The sequence below is a fragment of the Fringilla coelebs genome (assembly GCF_963513975.1).
Source record: "Fringilla coelebs genome assembly, chromosome: 15".
NCBI lineage: Eukaryota > Metazoa > Chordata > Aves > Passeriformes > Fringillidae > Fringilla > Fringilla coelebs.
The window spans coordinates 4,783,265-4,806,549 of record NC_140041.1 but is presented as its reverse complement, the minus strand read 5'-3'; the positions used below and the strand labels follow the sequence as shown (position 1 = coordinate 4,806,549).

General features: G+C 41.7%; 1 protein-coding gene across 1 annotated transcript in view; it reads right to left on the bottom strand.

Moving 5' to 3' along the window:
• SLIT3 (slit guidance ligand 3) overlaps positions 1-23,285 on the bottom strand; it is a 478,838-nt gene that overhangs the window by 200,659 nt on the left and 254,894 nt on the right. The window contains exon 7 of the mRNA XM_084215502.1: positions 13,948-14,019. Within this exon, the coding sequence (XP_084071628.1) occupies positions 13,948-14,019 (72 nt within the window). The remainder of the gene's footprint in view (positions 1-13,947; positions 14,020-23,285) is intronic.

The window sequence follows — 23,285 nt, the reverse complement described above, 5'->3', positions numbered from 1 at the left end:
GGGGCAGTGGATGACACCTGACCCCCTCCAGCGCCCAATAAAACTAACAGCAACAATTCCAAAAGGTGAATCTAAATCTAAATTCAGTAATAACCACAAGACTTGAGTTTCAAACGCTGCCATAATTAATGTTTGTAATTAACTTTCAGATTGCAGGGCAAAAGGAGCTGCGTTTCCAATAGCTGTAAAGAGCTATTTTTCACATAGGTCAGGAGGAATTTGTATTGAATGAAATATTTCCTGTTTCTTATGGCCTCTGATGAAAAAGCAAAGTGGCTTCAGCACTCCATCCCTCAGCACTGAGTGCAGCCACCCTCAGCTTCCAAGGTTTGCTTGTTAGACAAAGCCCAAAACTCAACTGCCTCTCCTGAGTCGTGGTGAGCCCCCAGTGCCTCTTGTTCTCAATTCCTTGATCTCACCACAGACTGTTTAAGTTAAAGCCCACAACTACCATGTGGGCAGATAATGAAAGCAACTGATGCTGCACTGATTAATCTGTTCCTCAGCACTGTTAGGAAACATAATGATCTCACAAGGGGCCTCATTCACTGCCACGGAGCAGCAGAGCTCCGAGCTGACACCTCAAATTAGCAGCACAAGCAATAACAGCTGGGGGTTTGTCTCAATATTTGTACCCAACTCTAAAACGAGTTGGCACCAGGAAAGTGCTATTTTTAAACACAACGTTAGCCCAGGCAAATAATGGTCTAAATAGTCTCCAGGTGACACGAAGAAGCCACTGAAATAAAAATAACTGGTTGCCAATTTGTGGTTTCTGTTCTAGTATTAGTCTTTTGACAATGTGTTCGCAAATGTTCTCATCGCGGCAAAGTGAGAGGCTCCACCATCGTTAACTTGGGAAGCTGACATCAGAAGTAGGAACATCTCAAGGATACAGAGGGAAGAAAATCTTTGTTTTAGAAATGTATGGAAAAAATAAAGTAAATAAGCTTAGCATAGAATTATACACAGAACTGCCGACAGTGTTTACTGCTGCAATTGTCTGGTTCTTCCCATTCTGTGGCTAATTTTAATTTGCATATAACTGTCAGATTTTAGCTATTTAAGTTTATTATAAAGGCCAGATGTTTAAGGCAGTTGTTTTTTTTTCCCCTTGAAGGAGTGAGATTCCTTTCAGAAACATCAGGCTTTAGGGAAACTGAGTTGTTATAAAAACAGATTCTTCATTTAAAATGTCTGTTTTGTCACCTGGCAAGAACCAGGATCCTCACACTTGCCCACAGTGATAACTTTAGGGCATATTAGCTTAAGTCTTGTAATTACTGCATTAATTCTCCCTGGAGTCTGGCTGGGCCTTGGCTGAAGTCTGTGGGATGGGCAAACTCAGGAGCTGAGGTTAAGAGCAGGGGACAGGGAAAAAGAGGATTTGCAGGAAGAAAATGGGCAAGTTATCCAGCTAAAGAGATTGGAACTGGGCATCAGTGGAAATGGGCAAGAGGCCAGAAAAAAACCAAGCATGGGCAAAATTAAGGATTTTGGTAACATATTGCCAAACCTTTCTGGTGTTACCTTTAGCCATGAATTTATAGACAAATTATAGCTAATTATAGCTTATTTATAGATATTTTTAGATATGCACATACATATCATGATACCTGAATTTACTTACTTCCACCAACACCCAAATAAATAAAATATTCCAAAACAAGACAAAGCAGAGAACAGGATAAGGTAAAATAAAACATAATAAAGTTTATACAGAGAAAGTGGGTACAAATTTAATTGTGTACTTTGTTAGATGTTAAATCAAGAATGTCATTCAGGTGGTCTTACATGAAATGTCTTATTGCTTCCCCTAGAGGAAGTTTCTCTTTCTGTGCACAGGAAGACATTGCTATTTTCCCACACAATCAAGTCACCTCTATCAGCTGTACAAAATACATGTACCAGTTGCATCTCCCAATTCTTTCTAACATCTATGCCTAGTGAGAGTTGAAAAAGCTTTTTAGAGAAGTTTCAATCAGGTTTTCAATCTTTTACATGGCACTTTAATTCTAGGCAGAAAATACAAATTCCGTTCAGCCTGAATTAAAATATAGAACCATTGGTGCAAAGACAAGAGAATGCAGGCTGAAATTATTCTGCCAGTGCTTTATTTTTGAATGAAGAATTCTCCAATGAGTTTTTCTTCTAAACTCAAAAACTGCAAATGAAACATTGGCTTTCCTTTTTATTTTTGAATCAAGAAATTTTCTCAGGTCTCTGCCCAAAGGTTCCACAATTTCCAGTACACTCTATTGGGAATGCCTGCTGTGGCTCAAAGTCCCAATTGCATCCAAAATTTTGATTTGGACTAAAAGAAATCAAAGTATTTATGTGAACACTGAGTAAACCTTTTGCATCATTATAGGGTGGTTTTGATGTTTCTCTATGGTACCAAATTTCAGGGCTGATATTACTGCCTAAAACCACTGGGAAGGATTCCAGTTGTCATAATACCCAGACCAATGTCTGCTGAAGTCAGAGCAAATCCCATTGCTGATTTCAGCAGGGAGTGAATCTAGTCCCTGCAATCCATTTAGTGAGACACAGATTTTCATAGGAAGCACAGAAATCAAAAATATAATTGCATTCCATTTAAATTCCCCTAAATTTTTTTTTGTAGGTTCATTTGAAAAGCTCCTGTTCAATGAATTAATACAATAATCTTACAACACAATTATTTCACTTTAATATAAATTCATGGTTAAGTAGAGTTGGTTTTGGGGTTTTTTTTTAGGTTATATAGAGATACCAAACATGGCTCTTGCTGTCCCCCAGCTGCATACATGTCAGGAATTGTGGTTTATGGATTCTGTGCTGCTCCTGACAAAATCAAGGGAAACAGGACTGGGTTCTCAATGCATACAGAGGTCTGAAAGCCTACCAGAGTGAATTTATGGAAAAGATGAAAAAGAATCAACAACATGAAGTCAAATTATACAAACCTTATATTTGTTACATCAGCTCCTCAGCAAAATAAAGCAGTTTCTCAGGTGCCTGCCTAAAGAGTTGTTTCAGTCCTTTCTGAAGCTGAAACAGCTTTATAAACACATACCAATTCAAACTAACACAGCTCAACTCCAAGATTTGAAAGGAGCAGGCGACTTTGATCATTTGTTCAGGCTGATGGCTTTTAATGATGGAGATTTCCAACGTAAAAGGTTTCAGCATTCAGTCAGCTGAGTGTTACTATTTCCTTACAGGACTTCACCAAAAGACATTCTAAATAAATTGATTAATATTGGATCAAAAAGGAACTGTATCATTCTTCAAAGCCGTGTTTTAATTTGTCCTGTCCTGAGTACACTTCAGCCTTATTGCTACAGCTTTATGGTAAAAAAATTCCATTCTATTCTCTATTCTTTTAGCCTTCCCCCCACAATGAACACAACTTTCTGTGCTCCTCCACACACCACCAACAGAAAAGCCATTCCAAGTGGCAGAGGGAAATCAGCTGCCTTTTCTGAGGTAGGAAAGTGAGAAAAATGGATTCCTGCGTTGGCTGTGGGTGCTCTGTGGCCGTGCTCAGTCTCCTTGGGATGGCTGGTGACTGTGGCAGCCGTGGCCGCCCCAGTGCCGCAATGCGGCAGCGCCTGCGGGACTGCGGGAGCTGCTGGGAACAAAGGGGGACGAGCCACCAGCCCCACGGTGACACGGCACTGCTGGCAGCTTAGCCAAGCGCTGGTGGCAAAGGTTCTACCAACACCTCGTAAGAGGTGGCAATGGGAATCCACAGAGAGGGAGCTGCCAGAATCCCTGGGTTCAGTTTTCGCCCAACAGCAGAACCAGCGGGTCCTGCAGGCAAAATACTGCTCTGGCCAGAGCCCACTCTGATCTCAGTGCCTCAGCTGCCCCTCAGCTCCCAAGGCCACTGGCATTCCCACTGTGGGAGAGCAGCAGGAAGAGATCTTCCATAGCTCCAGTGGGAGGACAATGGCCATGGTGCGGCACAGAACCGCACAGGGAGTTCCTGAGTTTGGACAGCAGAGGAAGGAAAACAAGAAAATGTTTTAAAGAGAGAACACTTCACCTTAACTGCCAGAATTGCCTCCCCAAAGTGCAAAAGACTGAGAAGGTATTTGTGGAATAATTTTATACTCTAAGGGTATGTCATGCACCTATCTGCAATTCATCCATGCTGGAAATTAAGGCTAAAATACAGGCTAGTATAAATCCGCATGAGTGAAATAGGGGATGTGCGATACACATATTCTGTGAATTTAAACTTGCGTGTATGGGCAGTTGTTAAGGAAAAGTTCCATTTTTAGAGCAAAGAAATGCTTTGGAAGAACAAAGACTACACGTAGTTTCTAGAAAAGGACAATTACGTTTCTTGGTAAAGCTGGAAAGGGATCTGCTTTCCATCAGGATTTTATTTTAATAAGGCATTAGACAGCGCTTGTGTGTACCACACAAGAAAAAGGTCAATATGTTTAAAAATGCCTATCTTTCCAATTTTTTCGTTTCTCCCAAACGCCACCTACCCATGAGAAGCAGCAACACCTGCTTATATCCATGCAATACAGGTAAGAAACCATAGCAATCTGAATAGGAAAATACTCACAGTGCTTGATTTGCCTCCAGTCCACAGAGAAAAAGCACAAAATAAAATATACTCAGAAAAAAATTCGACGCACCCATGATCTGTTCAAGAATATTCTACAAGCGCGAGCTGTAGCTAAATAAAAGGACTCTATTGCTCTCCACACATGACCATTTCTCTGCATGCACCCAAAATAAAATATACCTGCCATTGTGGAGGGTCTCTTTCAGCTGGAGCGGCTCACCTGGCTCCCAACGCCCTTCCCGCGGACGGGAAGACGGGATGTCTCACAGACGAGATGGACCCAACCCTTTTAAGACACCACTGGAATTGCCCAAGGAGCCAGTAGGAAGCGTGGGTGCTGCGGCGTGGGCTCCCCCTCCCCAGAGCCCGCCCAGCCCGCAGCCGCCTCCTGCACCGGCGGGGGCTCCTGGCGGCCTCCAAGGCGCCGCTGCAGAGGTGCTGCATTGCGGCAACCCATCGATCGCAGCGCCACGTCCCGCGCTGGGGCCAAAACCAGCGATGTGCCCCCTTCTCCAGCAAAGCCCTGCTGCTCTCAGACACAACCCAAGGGTCTGTCTAGTGGTGAACGGAGACCCTGCCCAGTCTGTGCTGCTTCACCCCTCCAGCACAGCCATCAGCCTGGCTCGCACCGTGTTCTCATCTCTTTACCCTCAAATAAAGCCCACTCCAAGCAACAGTCTGGTGCTTGCAGACCAAGAAGCATCACCCCACCCAACACTCAAAAGACATGGGGGATAAAAACAATTTTAGAAAAACAATTTTAATGGCACAACTAAACGTCGTTTCCATCAATGGCTTTATGTAGCCATCGATGCTTTTTCAACTGGCCAAGCTATTTTCTCGAAAACAATCCAGCAACATGGTACATCATAACAAAGGTTTCTGGATGGTCTTACAGCATTTTTAGATTTGTTTCTAAGGATGTGCAGACGTCCCAAGCATGGCCATCCATTGCTCGTAAAGATTAAACCCAATGCATTCAGATTATTCACCCCAAAATAGAAATGCAATGGACGTTTTCTAAACGTAAAGAAATGTAATGCTGCTTCAAAAATATTGAACCAGCTAACAAGAAATGGCTTCGTTTATGATAACTTAATAAACATAGAAATAGTGATTATTTGTCTTCCTATGACTTTGACATTATTTTTTACTTCTGTCCTCAAAGCAGCTCTTACATTTTCTTTATTCCTGTGCCCAGGACTAGATAAGCTACATAAATAAAATCTAACTTATATTTATCTTATTTCTACCTTTTAAGTTTGAAAAATTATCTTTCTTGATTTAACCTTAATTTTAAAATGCTCTCATCATCACACATATATACCTACATATACACTCATATATACCTACATTGCATGCATAACCTTTTGATGAGCAAGAAAAAAGACACTATTTGATCTTTAGATCAAAAGCAGGTTTTACTAGTGCATATTTTCCAGGTGCAGATATAGTTATCTACTTCACTTCCAAGAAATTCCAAGCTATCTACATATTACTGATTTGATTTCTAATTTATTACAGACACAATGTTATTGTACTAGCTAAAAATACTGGATAACGCCACTAATATGTAATGCATAGTACCCTGGTCCCTGCAGCTACAGTTTAAGGTAAAATATCTGACATCTTGCTTCAATTGGGAGCTCAACAATCCTTGTATTCAGAGCTACCATAACAGTTTTACTCTCTCTTTCCAGGCTTCTGAGTCCTCCCTTGAACAAAGACTGGCTACAGCTCAGAGCCTTTGTCTATGATGTACTTAGCACAGCAGAGGGACAAAAGCAACCTCTGAAAAAGACAAACCATCTACCCCCCTACTGGTCACAAACAATGCCTTTAGCTGCACACACACAAAAAAGAAGGGAAACAGTTGTGTGTTTTGAAATGTTTTTGCATTGATCATTTCTCGCTGTTGCGACGGAGCCCAGGGGAAGCAGGAGTTCCCATACACACCACCAGCTCCGACCCCGGCGTCGCAGGAGGGCTGAGGACATCCCGGGATACCTGACAGTGATATCACAGGAACCTGTGGTGCACACACATGCAGCCTCCCCCCAGCCACAGAGGCTGCATTGGTGCCAAAAGAACCACGTCCAGCTCCTGGAGCATCGTCATCCTGCTGCCTTGGGGAGTCATAGAAACAATGAACTGCACAGCACGGCATAAAATGACTGCTCATCCACCTTGAGCTCGTCATGTTCCCTCAGAAGTGTGTCATCGCCTCAACTTTATCAGCAAGGAGCTTTATTCCATCCTAGCCTTCAGCTCAGCTCTTGGTTAAGGTGTTGAGCTGCACATCAGCATGAAACACACAGCTGAGCGTCCTCTGGATTAAGTCGTTCACATTCATTTGACTTTCAACAGTCAAAATGCTTGTTCTACATCTTTTGTATTACTGACGGAGAAACTGTATTAGTCAAAGGGGAGGGAGGGCAGGTCACAAGATGAGCAGAGCATGCAAATGAAACAATTAATATCATGGGAGAGAAGGTGTGCCAGAAATCTCTGTATCTCCTGGAGTTTTGACTTTGGAATCTCTCAGAGCAGCGACTGCAGCACCAGGCTTAAATGACACAACCCATAAAACTGGGCTCCCTCAAAAAAGCATACTGGTCAGTGATTCATGAAACTAATAATTCTAACCTGCCACTGCTCTTATCTTGGTAAGTTCTGCAGCCTGTATGGCTCCAGGCTATTCTTAAAGGGAAAAAACCCTCCAACCTAATGGGGCAGGGAAGGAGAATGAGCACAGCATTCAACTACTACATATGCTCCAGGAAAGGAAAAATCCATCTTTCTAAATATGTAACATAATTAAGCATCCGGACCGAGGACTGATAGAAATGTTCATCAATTTGCAAGGACATGCCTGAAATACGGCAGGATTAGCAAAATCATTGATCAATGAATTTATGCAAATATATTCTCCCCATAAAGAGAGAGTTACATTACATCTGTAACAGGCATCAGTGATTTTCAGAGACCCTCTCTTAGCCACTCTTATTTTGTCTCGGCTGGTCTTTGATATAAAGCCTGTCACCATGGTGCCATCTGGACAGTGTTCCTGTCACCATGCCGTACTTCCAACCTCCCATTTGTAATCTGCTGTACAACAGAGGTTATCTCAGATTTCATTTCCACATCTTGAGCAGGGACACCAGATCTCCCACGGACATGCATCAGCAAATAAAAACATTTCTTATCAAGCAACCACGTATGCAGCCCATCTTCCCTCCATCAACTCGTCAGGCTGATCATGCATCTCCTTTCCCTAGGGTGCACTGGGGGGGCACTCCACTTTCTACAAGTTCACCTGAAAAAGGCATTTCTACAGTTAATCTTATCTCTGACTATTTATGTAACTGGAACCTTGTAGTAACCACAGCCAGGTTCTCTGGGAGCCTTTGTCCTTCCTTTGCAGACAGGGATACAGGAGGCAGGAAGAATGGGAAGAGAGGAAACTAAGGGACAGTCTAACAAACAACGGAGTGAGGAGAAGGGGAAATTCCCATCTGTCTACTGATACCTCTGTACTCTGGGCATAGGATTTCTCTCTACTGCCCAACCAACCATTGACTTCCTCTGGCACAACTTGATTGTCTGTGAGATAAGCTCAACACAGAAAACTGTGGATACTCCTAGAAATGCCAAACTCCTTGTTTTTCACCTAATTTCACCAAGCAGGTACATACTTCAATTAACTACCAACGGTTACTCTCTTCCAATACTTTTCATTACATGTATCATTTTTCCATGTTGACGGATGAAATAAGTAAAGATTTTTAATTGCTTTTATTAACTTACATACATTTGAGCTAATACACACTCTCGGGTCAAAAACAACCCCAAACAAACCAACAAAAAAAACCCCAAAAACCCTAAAACCCAGACCACAAAAAACATAAATCAAAAACTGCAATAATTTATATTTCACTGTACTCAAGTATAAGTAAACTAGTTATGCACATCATTTGACAAAGAATTCTCATTTTCATTATTGTATTTAGGCATTTTGGTATCAGTTATAGGAACGCGATTTACAGAGTTCAAATTTGATCCTGATTGCCTCCACCGATTGTAATTTGCAGCAAAATAGAGGAGGAAATCACATTTGTTTGGCATTTTCAGGCTTTCATTAAGCAATGACATCTCATATATTTAGAATTATGTCATGACTTTCGCTCCCTGTCTCTCCAGGTTGTGCAAGCAAATAAAAATCTTCTATCTAGTTAAGACATGCCCAGAATAGCATTTTGCAAATAAGTAAAACTGACTATATAATTGAGCGTTCAGCATACAGAGGCAACCCTAGGAACAATTAAATCCTGGCTGTGGCACAAAATATTGATTCATGTTCAGAAAAGTTCTTAAAAGTTTGCTATGACAAAAGGCGGTGTGCATTATAATCACACTCACCCACGACATCTCTATTAGAAATTGCACAGACGAAACCTTTTATCAAAGAATCGTCTAAAACAGGAACATACTGAATCCAAACAAGGACAGCAGGAATCATCCAAATTTTTACCCAGTGGTCAAATGCTTGCAAAGCCTGGATGTGGCAGACAATGCACAGAACTGGGGCTGCAGGCCAGGCTGGTGTGACAGGCTGGCTGTGTCCCACCCAACAGGCTCGGGGCTGAGTTGGAGCTCGAAAACATCGGCACAGCCCTTACAGCCCTGTGGCTTTGTGGGTTTGCCATGGAGCAGGAAGAAGAGTGTGGCAGAAATATTTGGAGAGAAAAGGTTCTGCATACAAGACAGAAGGATTTAAATTGATCTCATTACTTTAAGATTTTAGGAACGGAAAGGTGGCGCAGTTTTATTTACCTTTATTACATTTTGCAATCAGAAGAAATTATCTTTTTTATATAATACATTTAGGGCTCATTTGGAACTGAAGTCACAAATATTTGGAGGACTATACTTGCACTTTTTCATCATTACTTGAGGATGAATTGGCATGATTTTTCACACTAAGGGACCCAAAGTGGACTGGCGGATTTCTGAGCGCGTGCAGCTGCGAGCTCAACGGCAGTCGGAGCTCATTCATTCCAAAAGCACGTGAAACTCAGGAGGGAGGATTTTAAACTCAGCCATATGATATGAAAGACCTACAATTAATGTGGCTAACAACAAACAAAGCCCCAAATCATTCTGTACTACCTCTGTACAGCAAGAACCCATTTGCCTTCTTCAGAATACTATCCACAGACCTCCTAGGATTAGCTCTTGGTAGGATAAAATCTTATGCAACAAACAGAATGTGTTCAAGCTCTGGACCCTCTGGCTATCATTATAAAGCAAGAGAAAAACAGCTTTTACAATATAAAAAAAAAAAAGGAAACCCTCCACCTAAGTTGTCAACAGTGACTAGTAATTCTTTCTGTGCCGTCCACACAGTACAACTCCCATGCCACCACACAGTTTTCCCGTTATCCCAGAGAGACAAAACAATGACAAATAAATTAATGGGCTTTTTGCTAAGCTGAGTTCTGTTTCTTACTGAGAAAAATGCTTCAGTCCTCCCAGTTTCATGACAATAGTATGCTCAGGCACTCAATATTGCCAGTTTATCCAGTTTGAGCTTGTTGAACCATCTCGAAATCAGTTTCTTTTATTCATATGTCCTAAGAGACTGGAGGTGAAATTCTGAACCCTAGATATGTTTTATCTCATATTCTTAATAATTTTGGCATTTGGAGAAAAAAACCATGGACTAATTTCTAACCTACAAAGTATATGAACAGCATATTGTCACGCCACAAGGAATAGTGGTTGATCATTTTGAAGACTACACCGGGTTTTTTGGTTTGGTCTTGTGGTTTTTTTAATAACCTTGAATCATATTTACAGCTACAGTAACAGATATTTCTCAATAATACTGTTATTGCCAGATATTGCCACAGGACGTAAGTAAAAATTAAGCAGAGCAGAGAGCTTCTCCTACTAAAAAAATCTTTAATTAGCAAAGGTTTCCCACCAATTTTCTTCAACTTTTCTGTGCATTTCTATGCTAACAAGTCATAAGACGGTTAATAACTTTTGCCACTCATTTATGAACACATGCCCATTTTCCATTTTATCGCTCTTTCAGTTGTTGCACACACTTTTCTACATCTTGGAATGCAAGACCAAACTGATTGAAATATTCTTTATCATCTTATAAAAAGGGGGACACAGGAATTCTGTCAAAAAGAAAAAAATCCCATTTTATCAACAGATAAAAACCAAATCCTTCATAAGAAGCTGTTCAGAAAATCTGAGACAAGAAGGAAAAAGCCAGCCCCAAAACAGAACTACTAGAACAGGATGTTTAAGTCCATCAGTTCTGCAGGTCATTTCTCAGACATTATTTTCAACTTGCTGCACAGGCAAAGAAAATCAAGAAAAAGCACCAAAGCGCTTTATACTCGATGTTTTTGTATCTTTTAACCTAAAACTCAGCATCAGCAGTAGTACTTGGCACTCGCTTTAGGGTCTGAGTGGGTGAGGCCATAAAATCAGTGGCACTTTTTGCGCCATGGGATGACAGAGGCTCCCAAACGCAGAGGCGACCAAGAGCGCGAAGGCGTTGGCAGCCGCGTTCCGCGCCCTGGGCTGCTCCCGGCTGCAGCTGAAGCTCCCAGCTCCCTGCACCACGCCAAGTCCTCAACTTGGGCACAAATTTCAGCCTTGTTTTCATCTCTGCCTCCGTGCTGTTAGTCCGTATGGGAAGATATTTATAACGCAAAAGAAGAAAATTAGAATGGTTGGTAAGAAGAAATAAGTCACGCGGGTCACGGCGTGCTCTGCGTTCTGAAGGAGAACTGCACAAAACTTCCTCCTCTTTCTACTGAAGAGCTACTGAATCACCAAGCTCCTTGCAGTCGTGTTTTTGGAGGAGCTCAAGGTGAATGAAACGTGCCATCCAGAAAACCAAAGTGTTTCTAAAGAAAATATTCTTTTTTTTTTTGAGCATGGCTCTGCCCCGAGTTATAGACAAAATTTAGAATTCTGTAGACAGGCCGTGTGTGAGGAGAAAAGTACAGGAATGGAAACACTGATTATCAAAAAATCATAAGGTTTCAGTAAGATAAAGAAGAAATACATTTTTTGGTACTCTGGCAAACTGTTCAAACAGCTAAATGGATTTATTTGTGCAAGAATCATTGAATATTTTCTACATACTGTATTTTATGTTAAAATATATCTGCATAAAATACACAGTGGGTCTGAAAGGTTGAAATTTGGTTTCATTTGTTAATATTCTTTACTGGTTCAGATTGTTGTAAATTTTAACATTTATGACTGTTTTACAACTAAAGATATTATATTCTCTGGGGCATTTAGACAATTTATTTTGATAGAATAAATTCTGAGTTTGTTTGAAGAAAAACATGGGAAAAAATTCAGATTATGTTGGAAGTATAAAAAGCGCATTTTGTGACTGCAAGAAAAATAAGCTTAGAAATAGATACTATCAATGTGTTTTCTCATCTTTTAGAATTAATATTGATTATTTTTCCTGTAGCAGTGTATCTGTGCTGAAAATTAAAAATGCACCAAATAACTGATTATGATCTATTTTATATATCCTCATCTCCTCATCTTTTCCCACCCCTAAATGACTGGCATAGAAGTAACCAATTGAAAACAAAGAGATAAATAAAGTAATTCAGCGTTTAGTACATCCTGGGGAGAAGGAATGCATTCCTAGCAACTTCTGCAGAGCCTGCAGAACTCAGTATATTGCAAAAAGGAGCTCCATTTATTGTCCAGCCTATTTAGTGAAAGTTATAGCACAGTCTGCTGTCAGGGGAGGACTGATTCACTCTCTGCAGATACAGACAATCAGTCCATCAAAAGAAAAAAAAAAAAAGCCAGTTTTAGAGGAGTTCCATTTTTTTCCTTTCTTCTTTTCTTTCACCACACAGTAGACTCTTCAATCTGACAGACAAGTAAAATTTTATAGTGGTAACACATTACTTTTCCTGAAAAGTGCTATTAACTATAGAATTCAAACAATACTGTTGATAACATAAGTTCCCAGCTAAGTAACTCTGCAGAAACCTTCTGCTAGCTCAACATGAACAACACATACTGTGTGATCCACATCAGGGTCCCAGCCTGGGGGCAGAGGGGCTGTGACAGACACGGCCACCACCAGGTCCCTCAGACAGCTGAGCTGGTGCTGACACGGAGGGCAGAGCTGCTTTGAGCATCAGTCCAAGCTGGATCCAGCCCCTGGGGACAGCCCTGTGCATCACCAGAGCATTCAGACCCCCGTGGAGGGGCACAGAGCTGCCCACCCAGCCCCCTGCTCTGCCTCCTCTCAGGAGCCCCTCTCAGGACACGTCGTGACTCTGCTGAGTCTCCAGGTGCCAGCAGTGTCTGAGGCAGGTGCTTATTTCATCCACCTACCATTTGCTGTTTCATCCCCTGTAATGTAAGGGCAAGCTCTGCAGCAGCCAGGCAGGCCTCCCCTGCTGTAGGAAGGTGTGCACGGGGTCAGGGCTGCTCTCCCATTAACTCACGGTGGATGGGGAGGGTTTGAATTTTGGAGAGGTGGTGTGTCCCTCCCGCCCCCCTCCATTTCAGCTCAGCATTATGTGCTTTCACGAGTACTGACACTCAGCTTTGCAGGATTAACTTTTGGGTGATGGGGAAAGCTTTACAGCAGTTCATATTGTGAAAACCTATTCTAGAAAAGGTCTTTAAGTGAACAAGTTACAATTAGTAATAAGGAAATTATCTGCACAGATACCAAGTTCAGGCTAATATTGGATTTACATTACAATGACAGCGCTCTAAATCTAATGTGCTCTTTCTCTGGCAGAGTCAGCTTTCACCGTCAAAACGGTTTTTTCAGTCTGTGCTGCAGCTTTAACAGCGTATGTGTAAAGTTTGTGGTACATGAAGAGCACAACGTGGTGTTATTTCAGCCCTCAGAGAAGGATCCTCCCCAAAAGCCAATGACTGCACTGAACAAGCCTGCCAAGCGCCCATCTCTCCTCCCTCTTACACACCAAACACCTCGGAAACAGCTTTTGTCTAGGGCAGCGGTCACCTCTCTCGTCATATGGCTCCCCACGAACCTGTTACCCATCCCGTGCTTGCCATCAGGGCAGGATCCTGGCTGCAGAGCACACACCGGGAGCGCCGCTGAACCCATCTGCTCCAGGCAGCAGCCAGCGCGGCGATCTCCGCGCTCCTCGGAGCGCACACCGCGGCTATTGTGGTTTAATTAGCAGCACCGCCAGCCCGGGCAGGGCTGAGACTGCACCTGCTGAGGTGGGCAGGCAGGCTGCAGACCCCCAGCCCGGGCAGCACTGCAGCACACGGCGCCGTGGGCACTGCCACCCCCCCACCGCCCCGGCACCAAGTCCACTCACAGGATCTCCAGGTCGCGCAGGGCTCGGAAGGCTCCATCTTCGATGCAGCTGATCTGGTTGTTGTCCAGTTGCCTGCAGAAAGGAAGGGAGAGGATGAAGGCTGGCTCGGAGCGCCAGGTTGGGGCTTCCCTGTCAGCGAGGTGTCCCTCCACCCCCTCGCAGCGCCTGCTCAGCTGCCACGCTGCTCGGGGCTGCTGGCGGCTGTCTGACAGCGCTGCACGCTCCCGCACACTGAAGCCTGTCAGGTCTCAGTAAATATTAATTGCGCCTTTTTTTTTTTTTTTTTTGCCTTTTTTTTTTTTTTTTTTTTTTTTTTTTTAAGGCAGAAGGGAGTAATTTCATTACATTAGGGCATCCAATCCATTATGAGCTTTTACCGTCATGTCACTGAAACAATTTCATTAAGCTAAAGGCCTGTAAATCATTGGAGGTCACTGGGCTGCCCTCCGTGACCTCACAGAATGCCGTTTTTTCTTTTACTGGAAGTTGGAGTCCTCTGTCCTGACAGTACTAAATCTTCAGGCTTTATCTACCCAAGAGCTGTGAGAGTGCATAGGGAATATACCAATTCCAAATTAGACTCAACTAATCTAATTTTATAGTCTTTTTATTATTCTAAGCACCAAATGTCTGTGGTGGTTCGATGCCTCTCTGCATTGTTACTGGTCCCATCTGGTAGCCCTTTCTATTGAAAGATTTCTGACTAAATACAGATTCTGTCTAACTGCATCAGGGAGAGCAATCCAGTGACAAAAAGCATTATACACATGTACACTTAAAACACTATTTTGCTTCAAAACATGTAATTTAATATTTGGGTGGCGGAGTTCTCTCATTTGTCTCCCTGTATGCGCATGATTTAAATGTATTTTGCAATACATGTGGATGCAGCGAGACAGCTACATCTGTCTCCTCTGCTTAAAAGAATTAAAGTTGTAATTTAAAATTCAGTGATTACATTTTCTGACATCTGATCCCTTAAATTTTACACTTAAAGATATGAAATTGCATATCCAGTCACATGCAAGTAAAATGTCTGCATTTCATGAAAAAATAGATGCAAGCTCCTGACGATCTGTTACTGCCCTTTGCACAGCATAAACTTTGGATTCGATGAGGCAGAGACCTTTTGTACTCTGTGGGTAAAGTATCTTGAATAAAGATACAAAGATTGCACTGTAGTTTCTGATTTTTATGAAACATATATATATATATATATATATATATGCGCAACTATAGGAAATAGCACCAACTACTTTCCAACTATTTGCCGTTTCTAATTTCTGGTCTAAACAAACATTTGCAGCTATTTTCTTATTATACATCAATGAAGCACAAACAGAGCAAATAAAATCTTTATGAACCCCTCTAAAGACTGAGTTTGATCTGCTAACATGGAGCATCCTGGCCATGCACATCTTTGACAACCATGGGACACTTACCCTTTGTGATGCAGTTTGTATCAATGAACATTGTGTTTTTTTATGAGTTAAAGTACAGGAAAACCCACTCACACTCCAAGGTCTACTAAAAACCTTAGGAACATAAAGCCCCAACTAAGGTTTCTCAGAGCATTCGCTAACTTTAGAGAACTTTGTGAATTTGGCAAAACTTCAGCAATGTCTCCAACGCTGGCAGACAGTGGGATGTACAATCCTCCAAAAGGGATTTTTCTGTGTGTAGGAGCTCATGAACAGCTTATACACATATCTGGATAAATGTATACATACATATTTATGTTCTCTCTGTTTCTCTGACCATGTGTGAAAGACCCTAAAACCTCTCTACTCCTGACTGCTGAGAAGACTTGTCCTGATATCCCTGTTTAACTGACAAAAATTTGTGGCTCCAAGAGAAGGGATGGTGCATTTTGAAGAGGAATAAACTTCAAATGAGTTAAATACAGTGCTTTCTGCATGATTAAGTACTTTACACTTAGCTTTATTAAGCTGAAGGTTGGCAGATATTAACATGATGAGGAGAAGGGAGCCTCAACTTGAGAATCACCTCTCCCTCTCCTTCTATGGGAAGCACTAGATATTGCACAATTTTTATTGGAGTTATACTATGATATTGATTTTTCTGCCAAATGCACTAAAATAAGCAAATAAACCCACAGTGTGCTACTCTCAAAGCCTTCTGATTAAAGGGATTCCTTGGTGGGTATCGCTTCTTTAAAAAATACTGCTACTCTCACAGATTGATTTTTGTTGAAAAAGTGTAATGACCATTTTAATCATATTTCCATAGGTCCAGTCATGCCACTGCCAACAACCAGGTTTAGTCTGTGTGATCGATGCACAGGATCACAGCAAGGGAAACCTCTCAGTGCTCAGCAGACACACACTTAGCAGAGCTATCAGTAAATAGGGAACATATTCATTAGTGATACACCCTGATTCTGTGGCCTATAACCAATTCTTCACAGTCTCGGGGATGAAACTCACATGTTTAATGCTCCTTTGTCACAGAGCTTGTGTCTCCTGGTATCTATCACCCCAACACATTTACATCTGCATTGAAACATGAGGAATTCTTCTCAAAAGGAAATGAAATCTTAGTTGTCTTAAAATTAGGTTTTAAGACCCTCTGCCTCCCTATTTATTTCTCTTTGTGTAAAGATGGAAATCCTATTTCTGTGCATCCGTACAGCACCCTGGTGAGCCGTTCAGTCAAGACTAGAAATCTGAGAGTTTACATCTAAATGTCTTCCTTTCACAACAAAGTGGAAAGTTTAGAGTTTTGGGGGAAGTTTAAGTGGAGTCTTACAGAAAGCCAAGGTGTTCAGCACATCTTTTTATGCTTATGAAGACAGAAGGAATCCCCTGTGATGTGGACTAGCAGCCAGCTCACACACCCCCCGCAGCTCCTCGGGGGGTCAGACATCCCTAACATTTGTTGAGAAGAACATCTTACTTGAATAAAATTAACCACATGCAGAGATGGTAAAATTTCAACTTAAAAAAAAAAAAGGAAAAAAAAAATCCCAGTATTTCAGAACAGGTGGAACCTACATTTCCCCTGAGGAACATTGTGACACTGCTCCCATCTCCCCATCGCTGCATCCTGAACAGAGCATTCAGACACACAGAGCACAGGTCAGCTTCCTGAGACACACCTCACCTGCTTCAGGCTTACAGGGGAATTTTTAAAAATGCTCTTGGGCTGCAGAAGCCTTGGTTCAGATTTAAATGGTGCCTCTATTTGTCAGCACTCATAGCCTTTCTAGAAAATCCTTTTCTCGAGATTGCAAGTGGGTTGTTATGCACATAGTGGTGCAGCATGCTGGTGCTAAAAGGTCAGACAACACAAACTCAGATTTAAGAGGCAATTTTAAAAACACATGGACAAAATCGCTTTTCATCCGTGCGTTTACCCTGCCTTTTGAAGGAATACAGCCCTGGGCACAGACTTGATCTAAACCTACCCAGCGATTTGACTCACCAAAAAACGTCCTCACAGAGAAATCCTGAGCTGCTGAAGGATGAATGAAACCCCAGTAACTGAGCTGTGTGACACTTCCAAGTTTGGCTGAGTTTCACAGACAGCTAACTCTGATCTGGGCCGAAGTGTTTGGGTTAAATGCTGAATCTCTCATGCATCAGACACAGAGCAGCGGAGCTGAGCAGACCCAGACCCCAGAGCTGGGTGATGCTGTCAGAGCAGCTCAGCTGAGATCCCAGCTGGGACAGCCAGCAGCTCCACTGGGATGGAATTATCCCCCCTGACCCCAGCCTGGAGGCTCCAGGGACCCCAGAGCTCCGTGACAGGCAATTAGCAACCAGACAATGCCAGGGGGAGCGACAGCAATACCGAGAGCAGAGCAAAGCACTCGAGCAAGGAAAATACTGAATGGGCAAATGGGATTTAGGTGGAGTGTGACACAGACAAATGCTTATAAACAATCCAAGAATTTATAAAAGTCTTTGGAGGAAAAGACATCTTTCATGTGGCAGAGCTGTAATACATAAAGCCATATGTATTACTGCAATTTGGCTCTAATGTGGACTCAATAACTGCTCTCAGTTTTTATTGAAAAGCAGGAAAATTATGTGAGTGCATTATATGCAACTGATGGATAAAACTTAAAATGGATGTTTTAAAGAAAAAAAAAACCTTAGACACAAGTCACCTTCCTAAGAAATGAGAAATAACGCTGCATCCTAACAGATTTATATTACAGGAGAATCTATGGCTTGGCTAAAATGCCACTTTAAGTGTCTAAAACACTTTTTCCCTGACAGTGTAACTCTGGCTTATCCATTTAGACTGGTGCATTATCTATCATAAATAAGAGTTAAATTTCAAATACTATTTAGAAGGAATAGGGTTTTACAAAGTTGATACTCTTTTGCCATTTGAAATAATCTTTTAAATACCAAGCCTTGAAGGTTTTGCTCACAATAATAAGGAATATTTAATTTTCAAATGCATTTGAGATATAAAAGTCCCCAGCAACAAAGCTGATAAAATTTTATCATGCTACTAGTTTTAAGATTTTTTTTTAAAAAACACAGAAATATTCTAAAACATAAAATAATTGAATTCATGCAGGGTGAAATTTACCAAAACTGAAATAATCTATTTTTTAAAATTAACATTAAAAAATTTCTGTTTAAAACCCTAAGTTTCTATTACTAGCAGGATTTCTTCACAGCACACCAACTATATAAGAGATTTCCGCATTTTTTTCTGCAATTTGCCACACTCACATTCACAAAGAAGAGGCCCTTCAAGCATCAACATTTAACAATAATGGACTTTATAACGAGTTTTTTGTACTTTATTCAGCAAGGGATTTTTTTCCATTTTTAAACACTACCAAGGCCACTGCAGAGCTCAAGTACTAATCTATTTTTTAATTATACTGTGACAGCAGTTAAATTACTATAACCTTTTTCTATATTTTGCCAAAAATCTTGTTAAATATTTAAATAAAAGCCAGTATGAATGACTGCTGTAATATATACTGTTCAAATTTCTTTCTCATATTTCACATTTAGCATAAAAAAGCAGTGTTATAATAGTTGCATATTAAAGGTTTACTGTTACTGATATAAAATTACTGTTATAGCTTGCATCTACACTTGCAGATAAAGAATTAGGCAGATGCCATTTCCTCATTGAGGAAAGACTTGCATTTTTAGCCAGATATATCCATGTTAAGGAATTGTATGACCAAAATATTTAAAGGAATTTCAATTGTGATTTCACAGGAAGGTAAACACACAGTAAATTATTACAGAATCATTTTTAGAAGGAATTAATTTTGCTAATTATATCTTCAAAAGAACCTCTGTCGGGACAACATTTTTCCCTTCCATTTGCTTTTTTATTTTGTTTCTAATACAGACTTGCTGGTTCTGTCATCCCTTTCCTGTAAAGTTTGCACTCTACTATTTAAGTTCTTCCATTACCTGTACGAATTAGAAAGACACTCTAAAACATTTATTGCCCTTATTCTTCAAGAATATTAAAATATCTGAGGAAAGTGACACCAACACATCCATTTAAAATTTCAAGTCCTTATCCTCGTATTAACTGATGAGGAAGCCCCAATAAATGGGGAAAGATAGTGCTTTGGGGTAATGTTAAATTGAATTAAATTGAAATAATGTGAAGTTCTTTCAAAGTAGCTTTTAATGCTTTTTCTCCCATTTAAATTTTTACTCTTTATTTGTTCTTCACTAAAATCACTCTGTGAGAGCTTGCTTATATTAGAAAATATAAAAGATTGATACAGCTGTTGTGATCAAGCCGCAGTTTCACTCTGAGATTTTTACAAGTGTTTCAAAATTCCCTTTTTTGTTTGGTTCCCAAGGATGCAGTTTTGCCAAAAGCTGTGGTTGAGGCTTTGTGCAGAAACAGCTCATCTGCCTGAGATAATTGGGCAGACTCATATTCTCTGTCTTCAGTTTTCATACCCAACCTGCGCTGCCAGGATGTTAAATTCAAGGAGGGAGGAATATCCGATTTGAAGGGGAAGAATTGCTTATGAATAATTATTCTGCAGACTATTCAAAATTACTAAGTATTTACTCTGAGTGTTTGTACTACATTAACTCACAAATCAAAATGCTGCTGTCACAAAACAACCAAAACATCAGCTTAAAGCAAAACTTGAGTGACAAACAAACATGGAGACTCCTCCTGCTACAAGGACAAATATACACAAACACAAGATTTCCTTTCAATATCAGGTGCTTTAGAACATTTTTTTTCCTTTTTTAACTCTCTCTGGTTGCTGATGTAACAAATAGTGCATACCAAGCACAGAAATGGCTGTCTCCATAGCAATTGGGGCAGGTTTTGCTGTTTCCCTAGTTACTCTTGACTGATAACCATCTGTTGTTCTCCTCTGCCACAGCCCCAAAGGGGAAAAGGGGAAGAAAAGAGAAAGATAAAATGGGTGTTTGAGAAAATGAAAGTTACTTAGTGTGGTGTTTTTTACAGTTTTAGAAGGTTTGCACTTATTTAAATTATTTATTGTCGTGTTGACAAGTGTCAAACACCACACGTAAAGGAAAGTTCTGGTTCAGAATGTAACTAACCAGTGACCTTATTAATCAGAAACCATACCAGGGAATCAGATTAGGACTATTAATAGGAAATCATATCATTAGGGACAGTATTGTGAAACTGGAAAATCTGAAAGCGAGACAGAGAAAAAACACGCAGTTGTTAAAAGGAAATAAGGAGCAAACATTTGTCATGTGCAAAGAGCAAGGGGTGCAGGAGGTGCAGGTGGCTCCATCCCCCAGCTGCTGCAGGTGCAGCAGGAACTGTTCCCTGCACCCCTGAGCTCACCTGGGGCTGCTGTTCCACCCCAGCCTGAGCCCCCTCTCCCCCCGGGGGTTTGTGGCAGGGAAGGGGGCACAGCACGGGGAGGCTGCGGGCTCCGGCTGCCCCTGCCCCATCCTGAGCCCAGCATGGCAGCAGCACTGAAGCTCAGCCAGAATCTGCGCCCTGTGAGCAAGGCCAGTGCTTACACAGGCTCCTGCACCACCGTGGCATCCCTTCTGGGCAGCCAACAGCACAGGAGGAACACTCATTCCCAAGGCAAAGCAAACAAACCCCACGGGGGAGCTGCTACCGCCCATCAGGGCAGCAGCATCAACTGGGATTGGGGGTTTCTCCTTAAAATCGTTCTGTGCTGCAACAGATTCATTACAGGACCAAAGCTTTAAAAAGAAAGACCCCAAATGCTCCATCCATTCCAATTAAAAAGTATATCAATTGTCAAAGACAGAGAAAATTTGTTTGGAGCCACTGGCATGTAGAATGGGCTCAGCAGGACAGAGGGCTGCAAGAAACTCTCCAGTGTGACACAGCAAGGCAGGGCTGGTGCCCTGCTGGCTCCTGGCTGCAGAGCTGGACAGATGTTCTGGACCTGGGTGACATCCCTGGGGACACCACTGCAGGCTGAGCTGGCCCTGCCCCTGAGCCAGCCCGTGCCAGCAGCACAGAGCTCACTGCGAAATGGTTTAACAGGGACACGGAGCAAAACGCCTGGTAATTCTGGAGGAGCTCCTTGCTGACACATTTTTATGTTTAACACCCAACAAAACTCAGGTCTGAGAGGAAAATGAAGGCTCTCCTGCCTTTAAGGAGCTTGGACTTGACCAGCAAACATGAAAACGTTGTGGGGCATGGAGGCTGTGGCAGAGCAGGGAAGGTGAACGTGCCCAGGGCAGGGCCCAGCAATGCCTGGTTTTTACATGGTTAGGGGATGACAGAGCAAAAGGAAATCTGCACATTCCATCTCCAGACATCTGTCCCCTCTGAAATCCCACATCACATTAATGCTATCACCTGCAGTCGTACAATGACTTGGGATGTGTTCTTCCAGCTCTCAGGACAAGAATTAGGAGGAAGCAATACCAAGTTATTGGGAGTACATGGCAGAGTGTCTGCCTTGCTGCATAGCTGGTAAATTTGGGCAAAACAGTTGATTTTTTTTTTTTTGGTAACTTTTTTCCTTTTGTAATTAGAAAATTAATGCTAAAAACTTGTGGATACTATCCAATTAACAGCTGGCAGTTATAAATGGTAGCTTCTTAGTACAACACACCAATGAGTTTTCAGTCAAAGCCTGTTTTATCAGACTGTATTTTAAAAAACCAAAAATGGCTATTTAAAGCTGGAGAAGGAATCACAGTTCTAAATATCTCCACATCCCATTTTGGACTGGGGGAATTTTTTCAACATGGTCCTGCTCAGTTCCTCACCCAACTCCCACAGCCACTGGAGAACAGTTAACAAATGACATACTTCAAGATGCTGCATTAATTTTAAATCATCCTGATAGGGATTTCCAGCACTGACCATGCTTAACACAGGCTCAGAAGCTTTTCTAAGGGCTTCAAAATCAGACCATTTCATCTTTAACACAGCTGTGGGTTCCCATGAACCACACAGATGACTATCAGTGGCATCTCCAGATGAAAAGCAGGGTTGGAGGGTGTGCTGCCAGGATTTTGCTTTGTTTTACCCTTTTTCTTCTATACTGATCAGGCAATAGCAGCTTGCTCCTGAGACATGGAATTTATTCCCTTCTAGTAATTTCTGTTGTAAAATCAGCCACTGACAAACTCACCAACAAAAAAAAATTAACTGTTTTGAATTACTTTAAGGCAAAGAGGCATTAGGCTTAGCTACAGTTCTGTGCTGTTCACTGATGACCTGCCTGGGTATTATCAGAGGTTTTGTTTTTAACACAGCAATGACATGCAGCTGCAAATCCTGACTCCTAACCCTTTCTCTGCTCTGCTGGTTGATTTCTGAGGCCAGCTGAGGAAGAGCAGCACCACGAGTGCCCCACATAACCACAGCCCTGTGCTGCTGCCCTCTCACTGATACAAAACAGGGCTGGCAATGGCTAAAAACCACTGGAATTTGTTTTCCAGTGGCTGCTCCAATGCATATGCAAAGCCCTGATCCTGTGATTTTAAGTCTTTTTATTTGTCATTTCGTAGCATCACATCCCATTTTGCAAGTCAGAGCTGTGGCTGACTGGTAATCAGTTCTAGGTAAGATTATGGGCGAGTTTAGATGAATTGGTGCTAAGGGTGAGAGAGACACACTGGAGTTCAGCCTGAACCTCACAAGCCTTTACAGCACTTACATCAAACTTCATTCTCACTACTCAAGGCAATGAATTCAAGCTCCCCATCCAGAGTCCCACTGGAATAACTTTTACAGTCTGTATACCTCATTGCCCCAAATTTGCTTGTTCTGCATGATTTCAAACAAATAAGTTAACACAATAGTTGATTTGGGTTAGTGCATTAACTGCTTTTGCTACAAAAACTGTAATTAAAGGGTGAAATCTTGCTGTG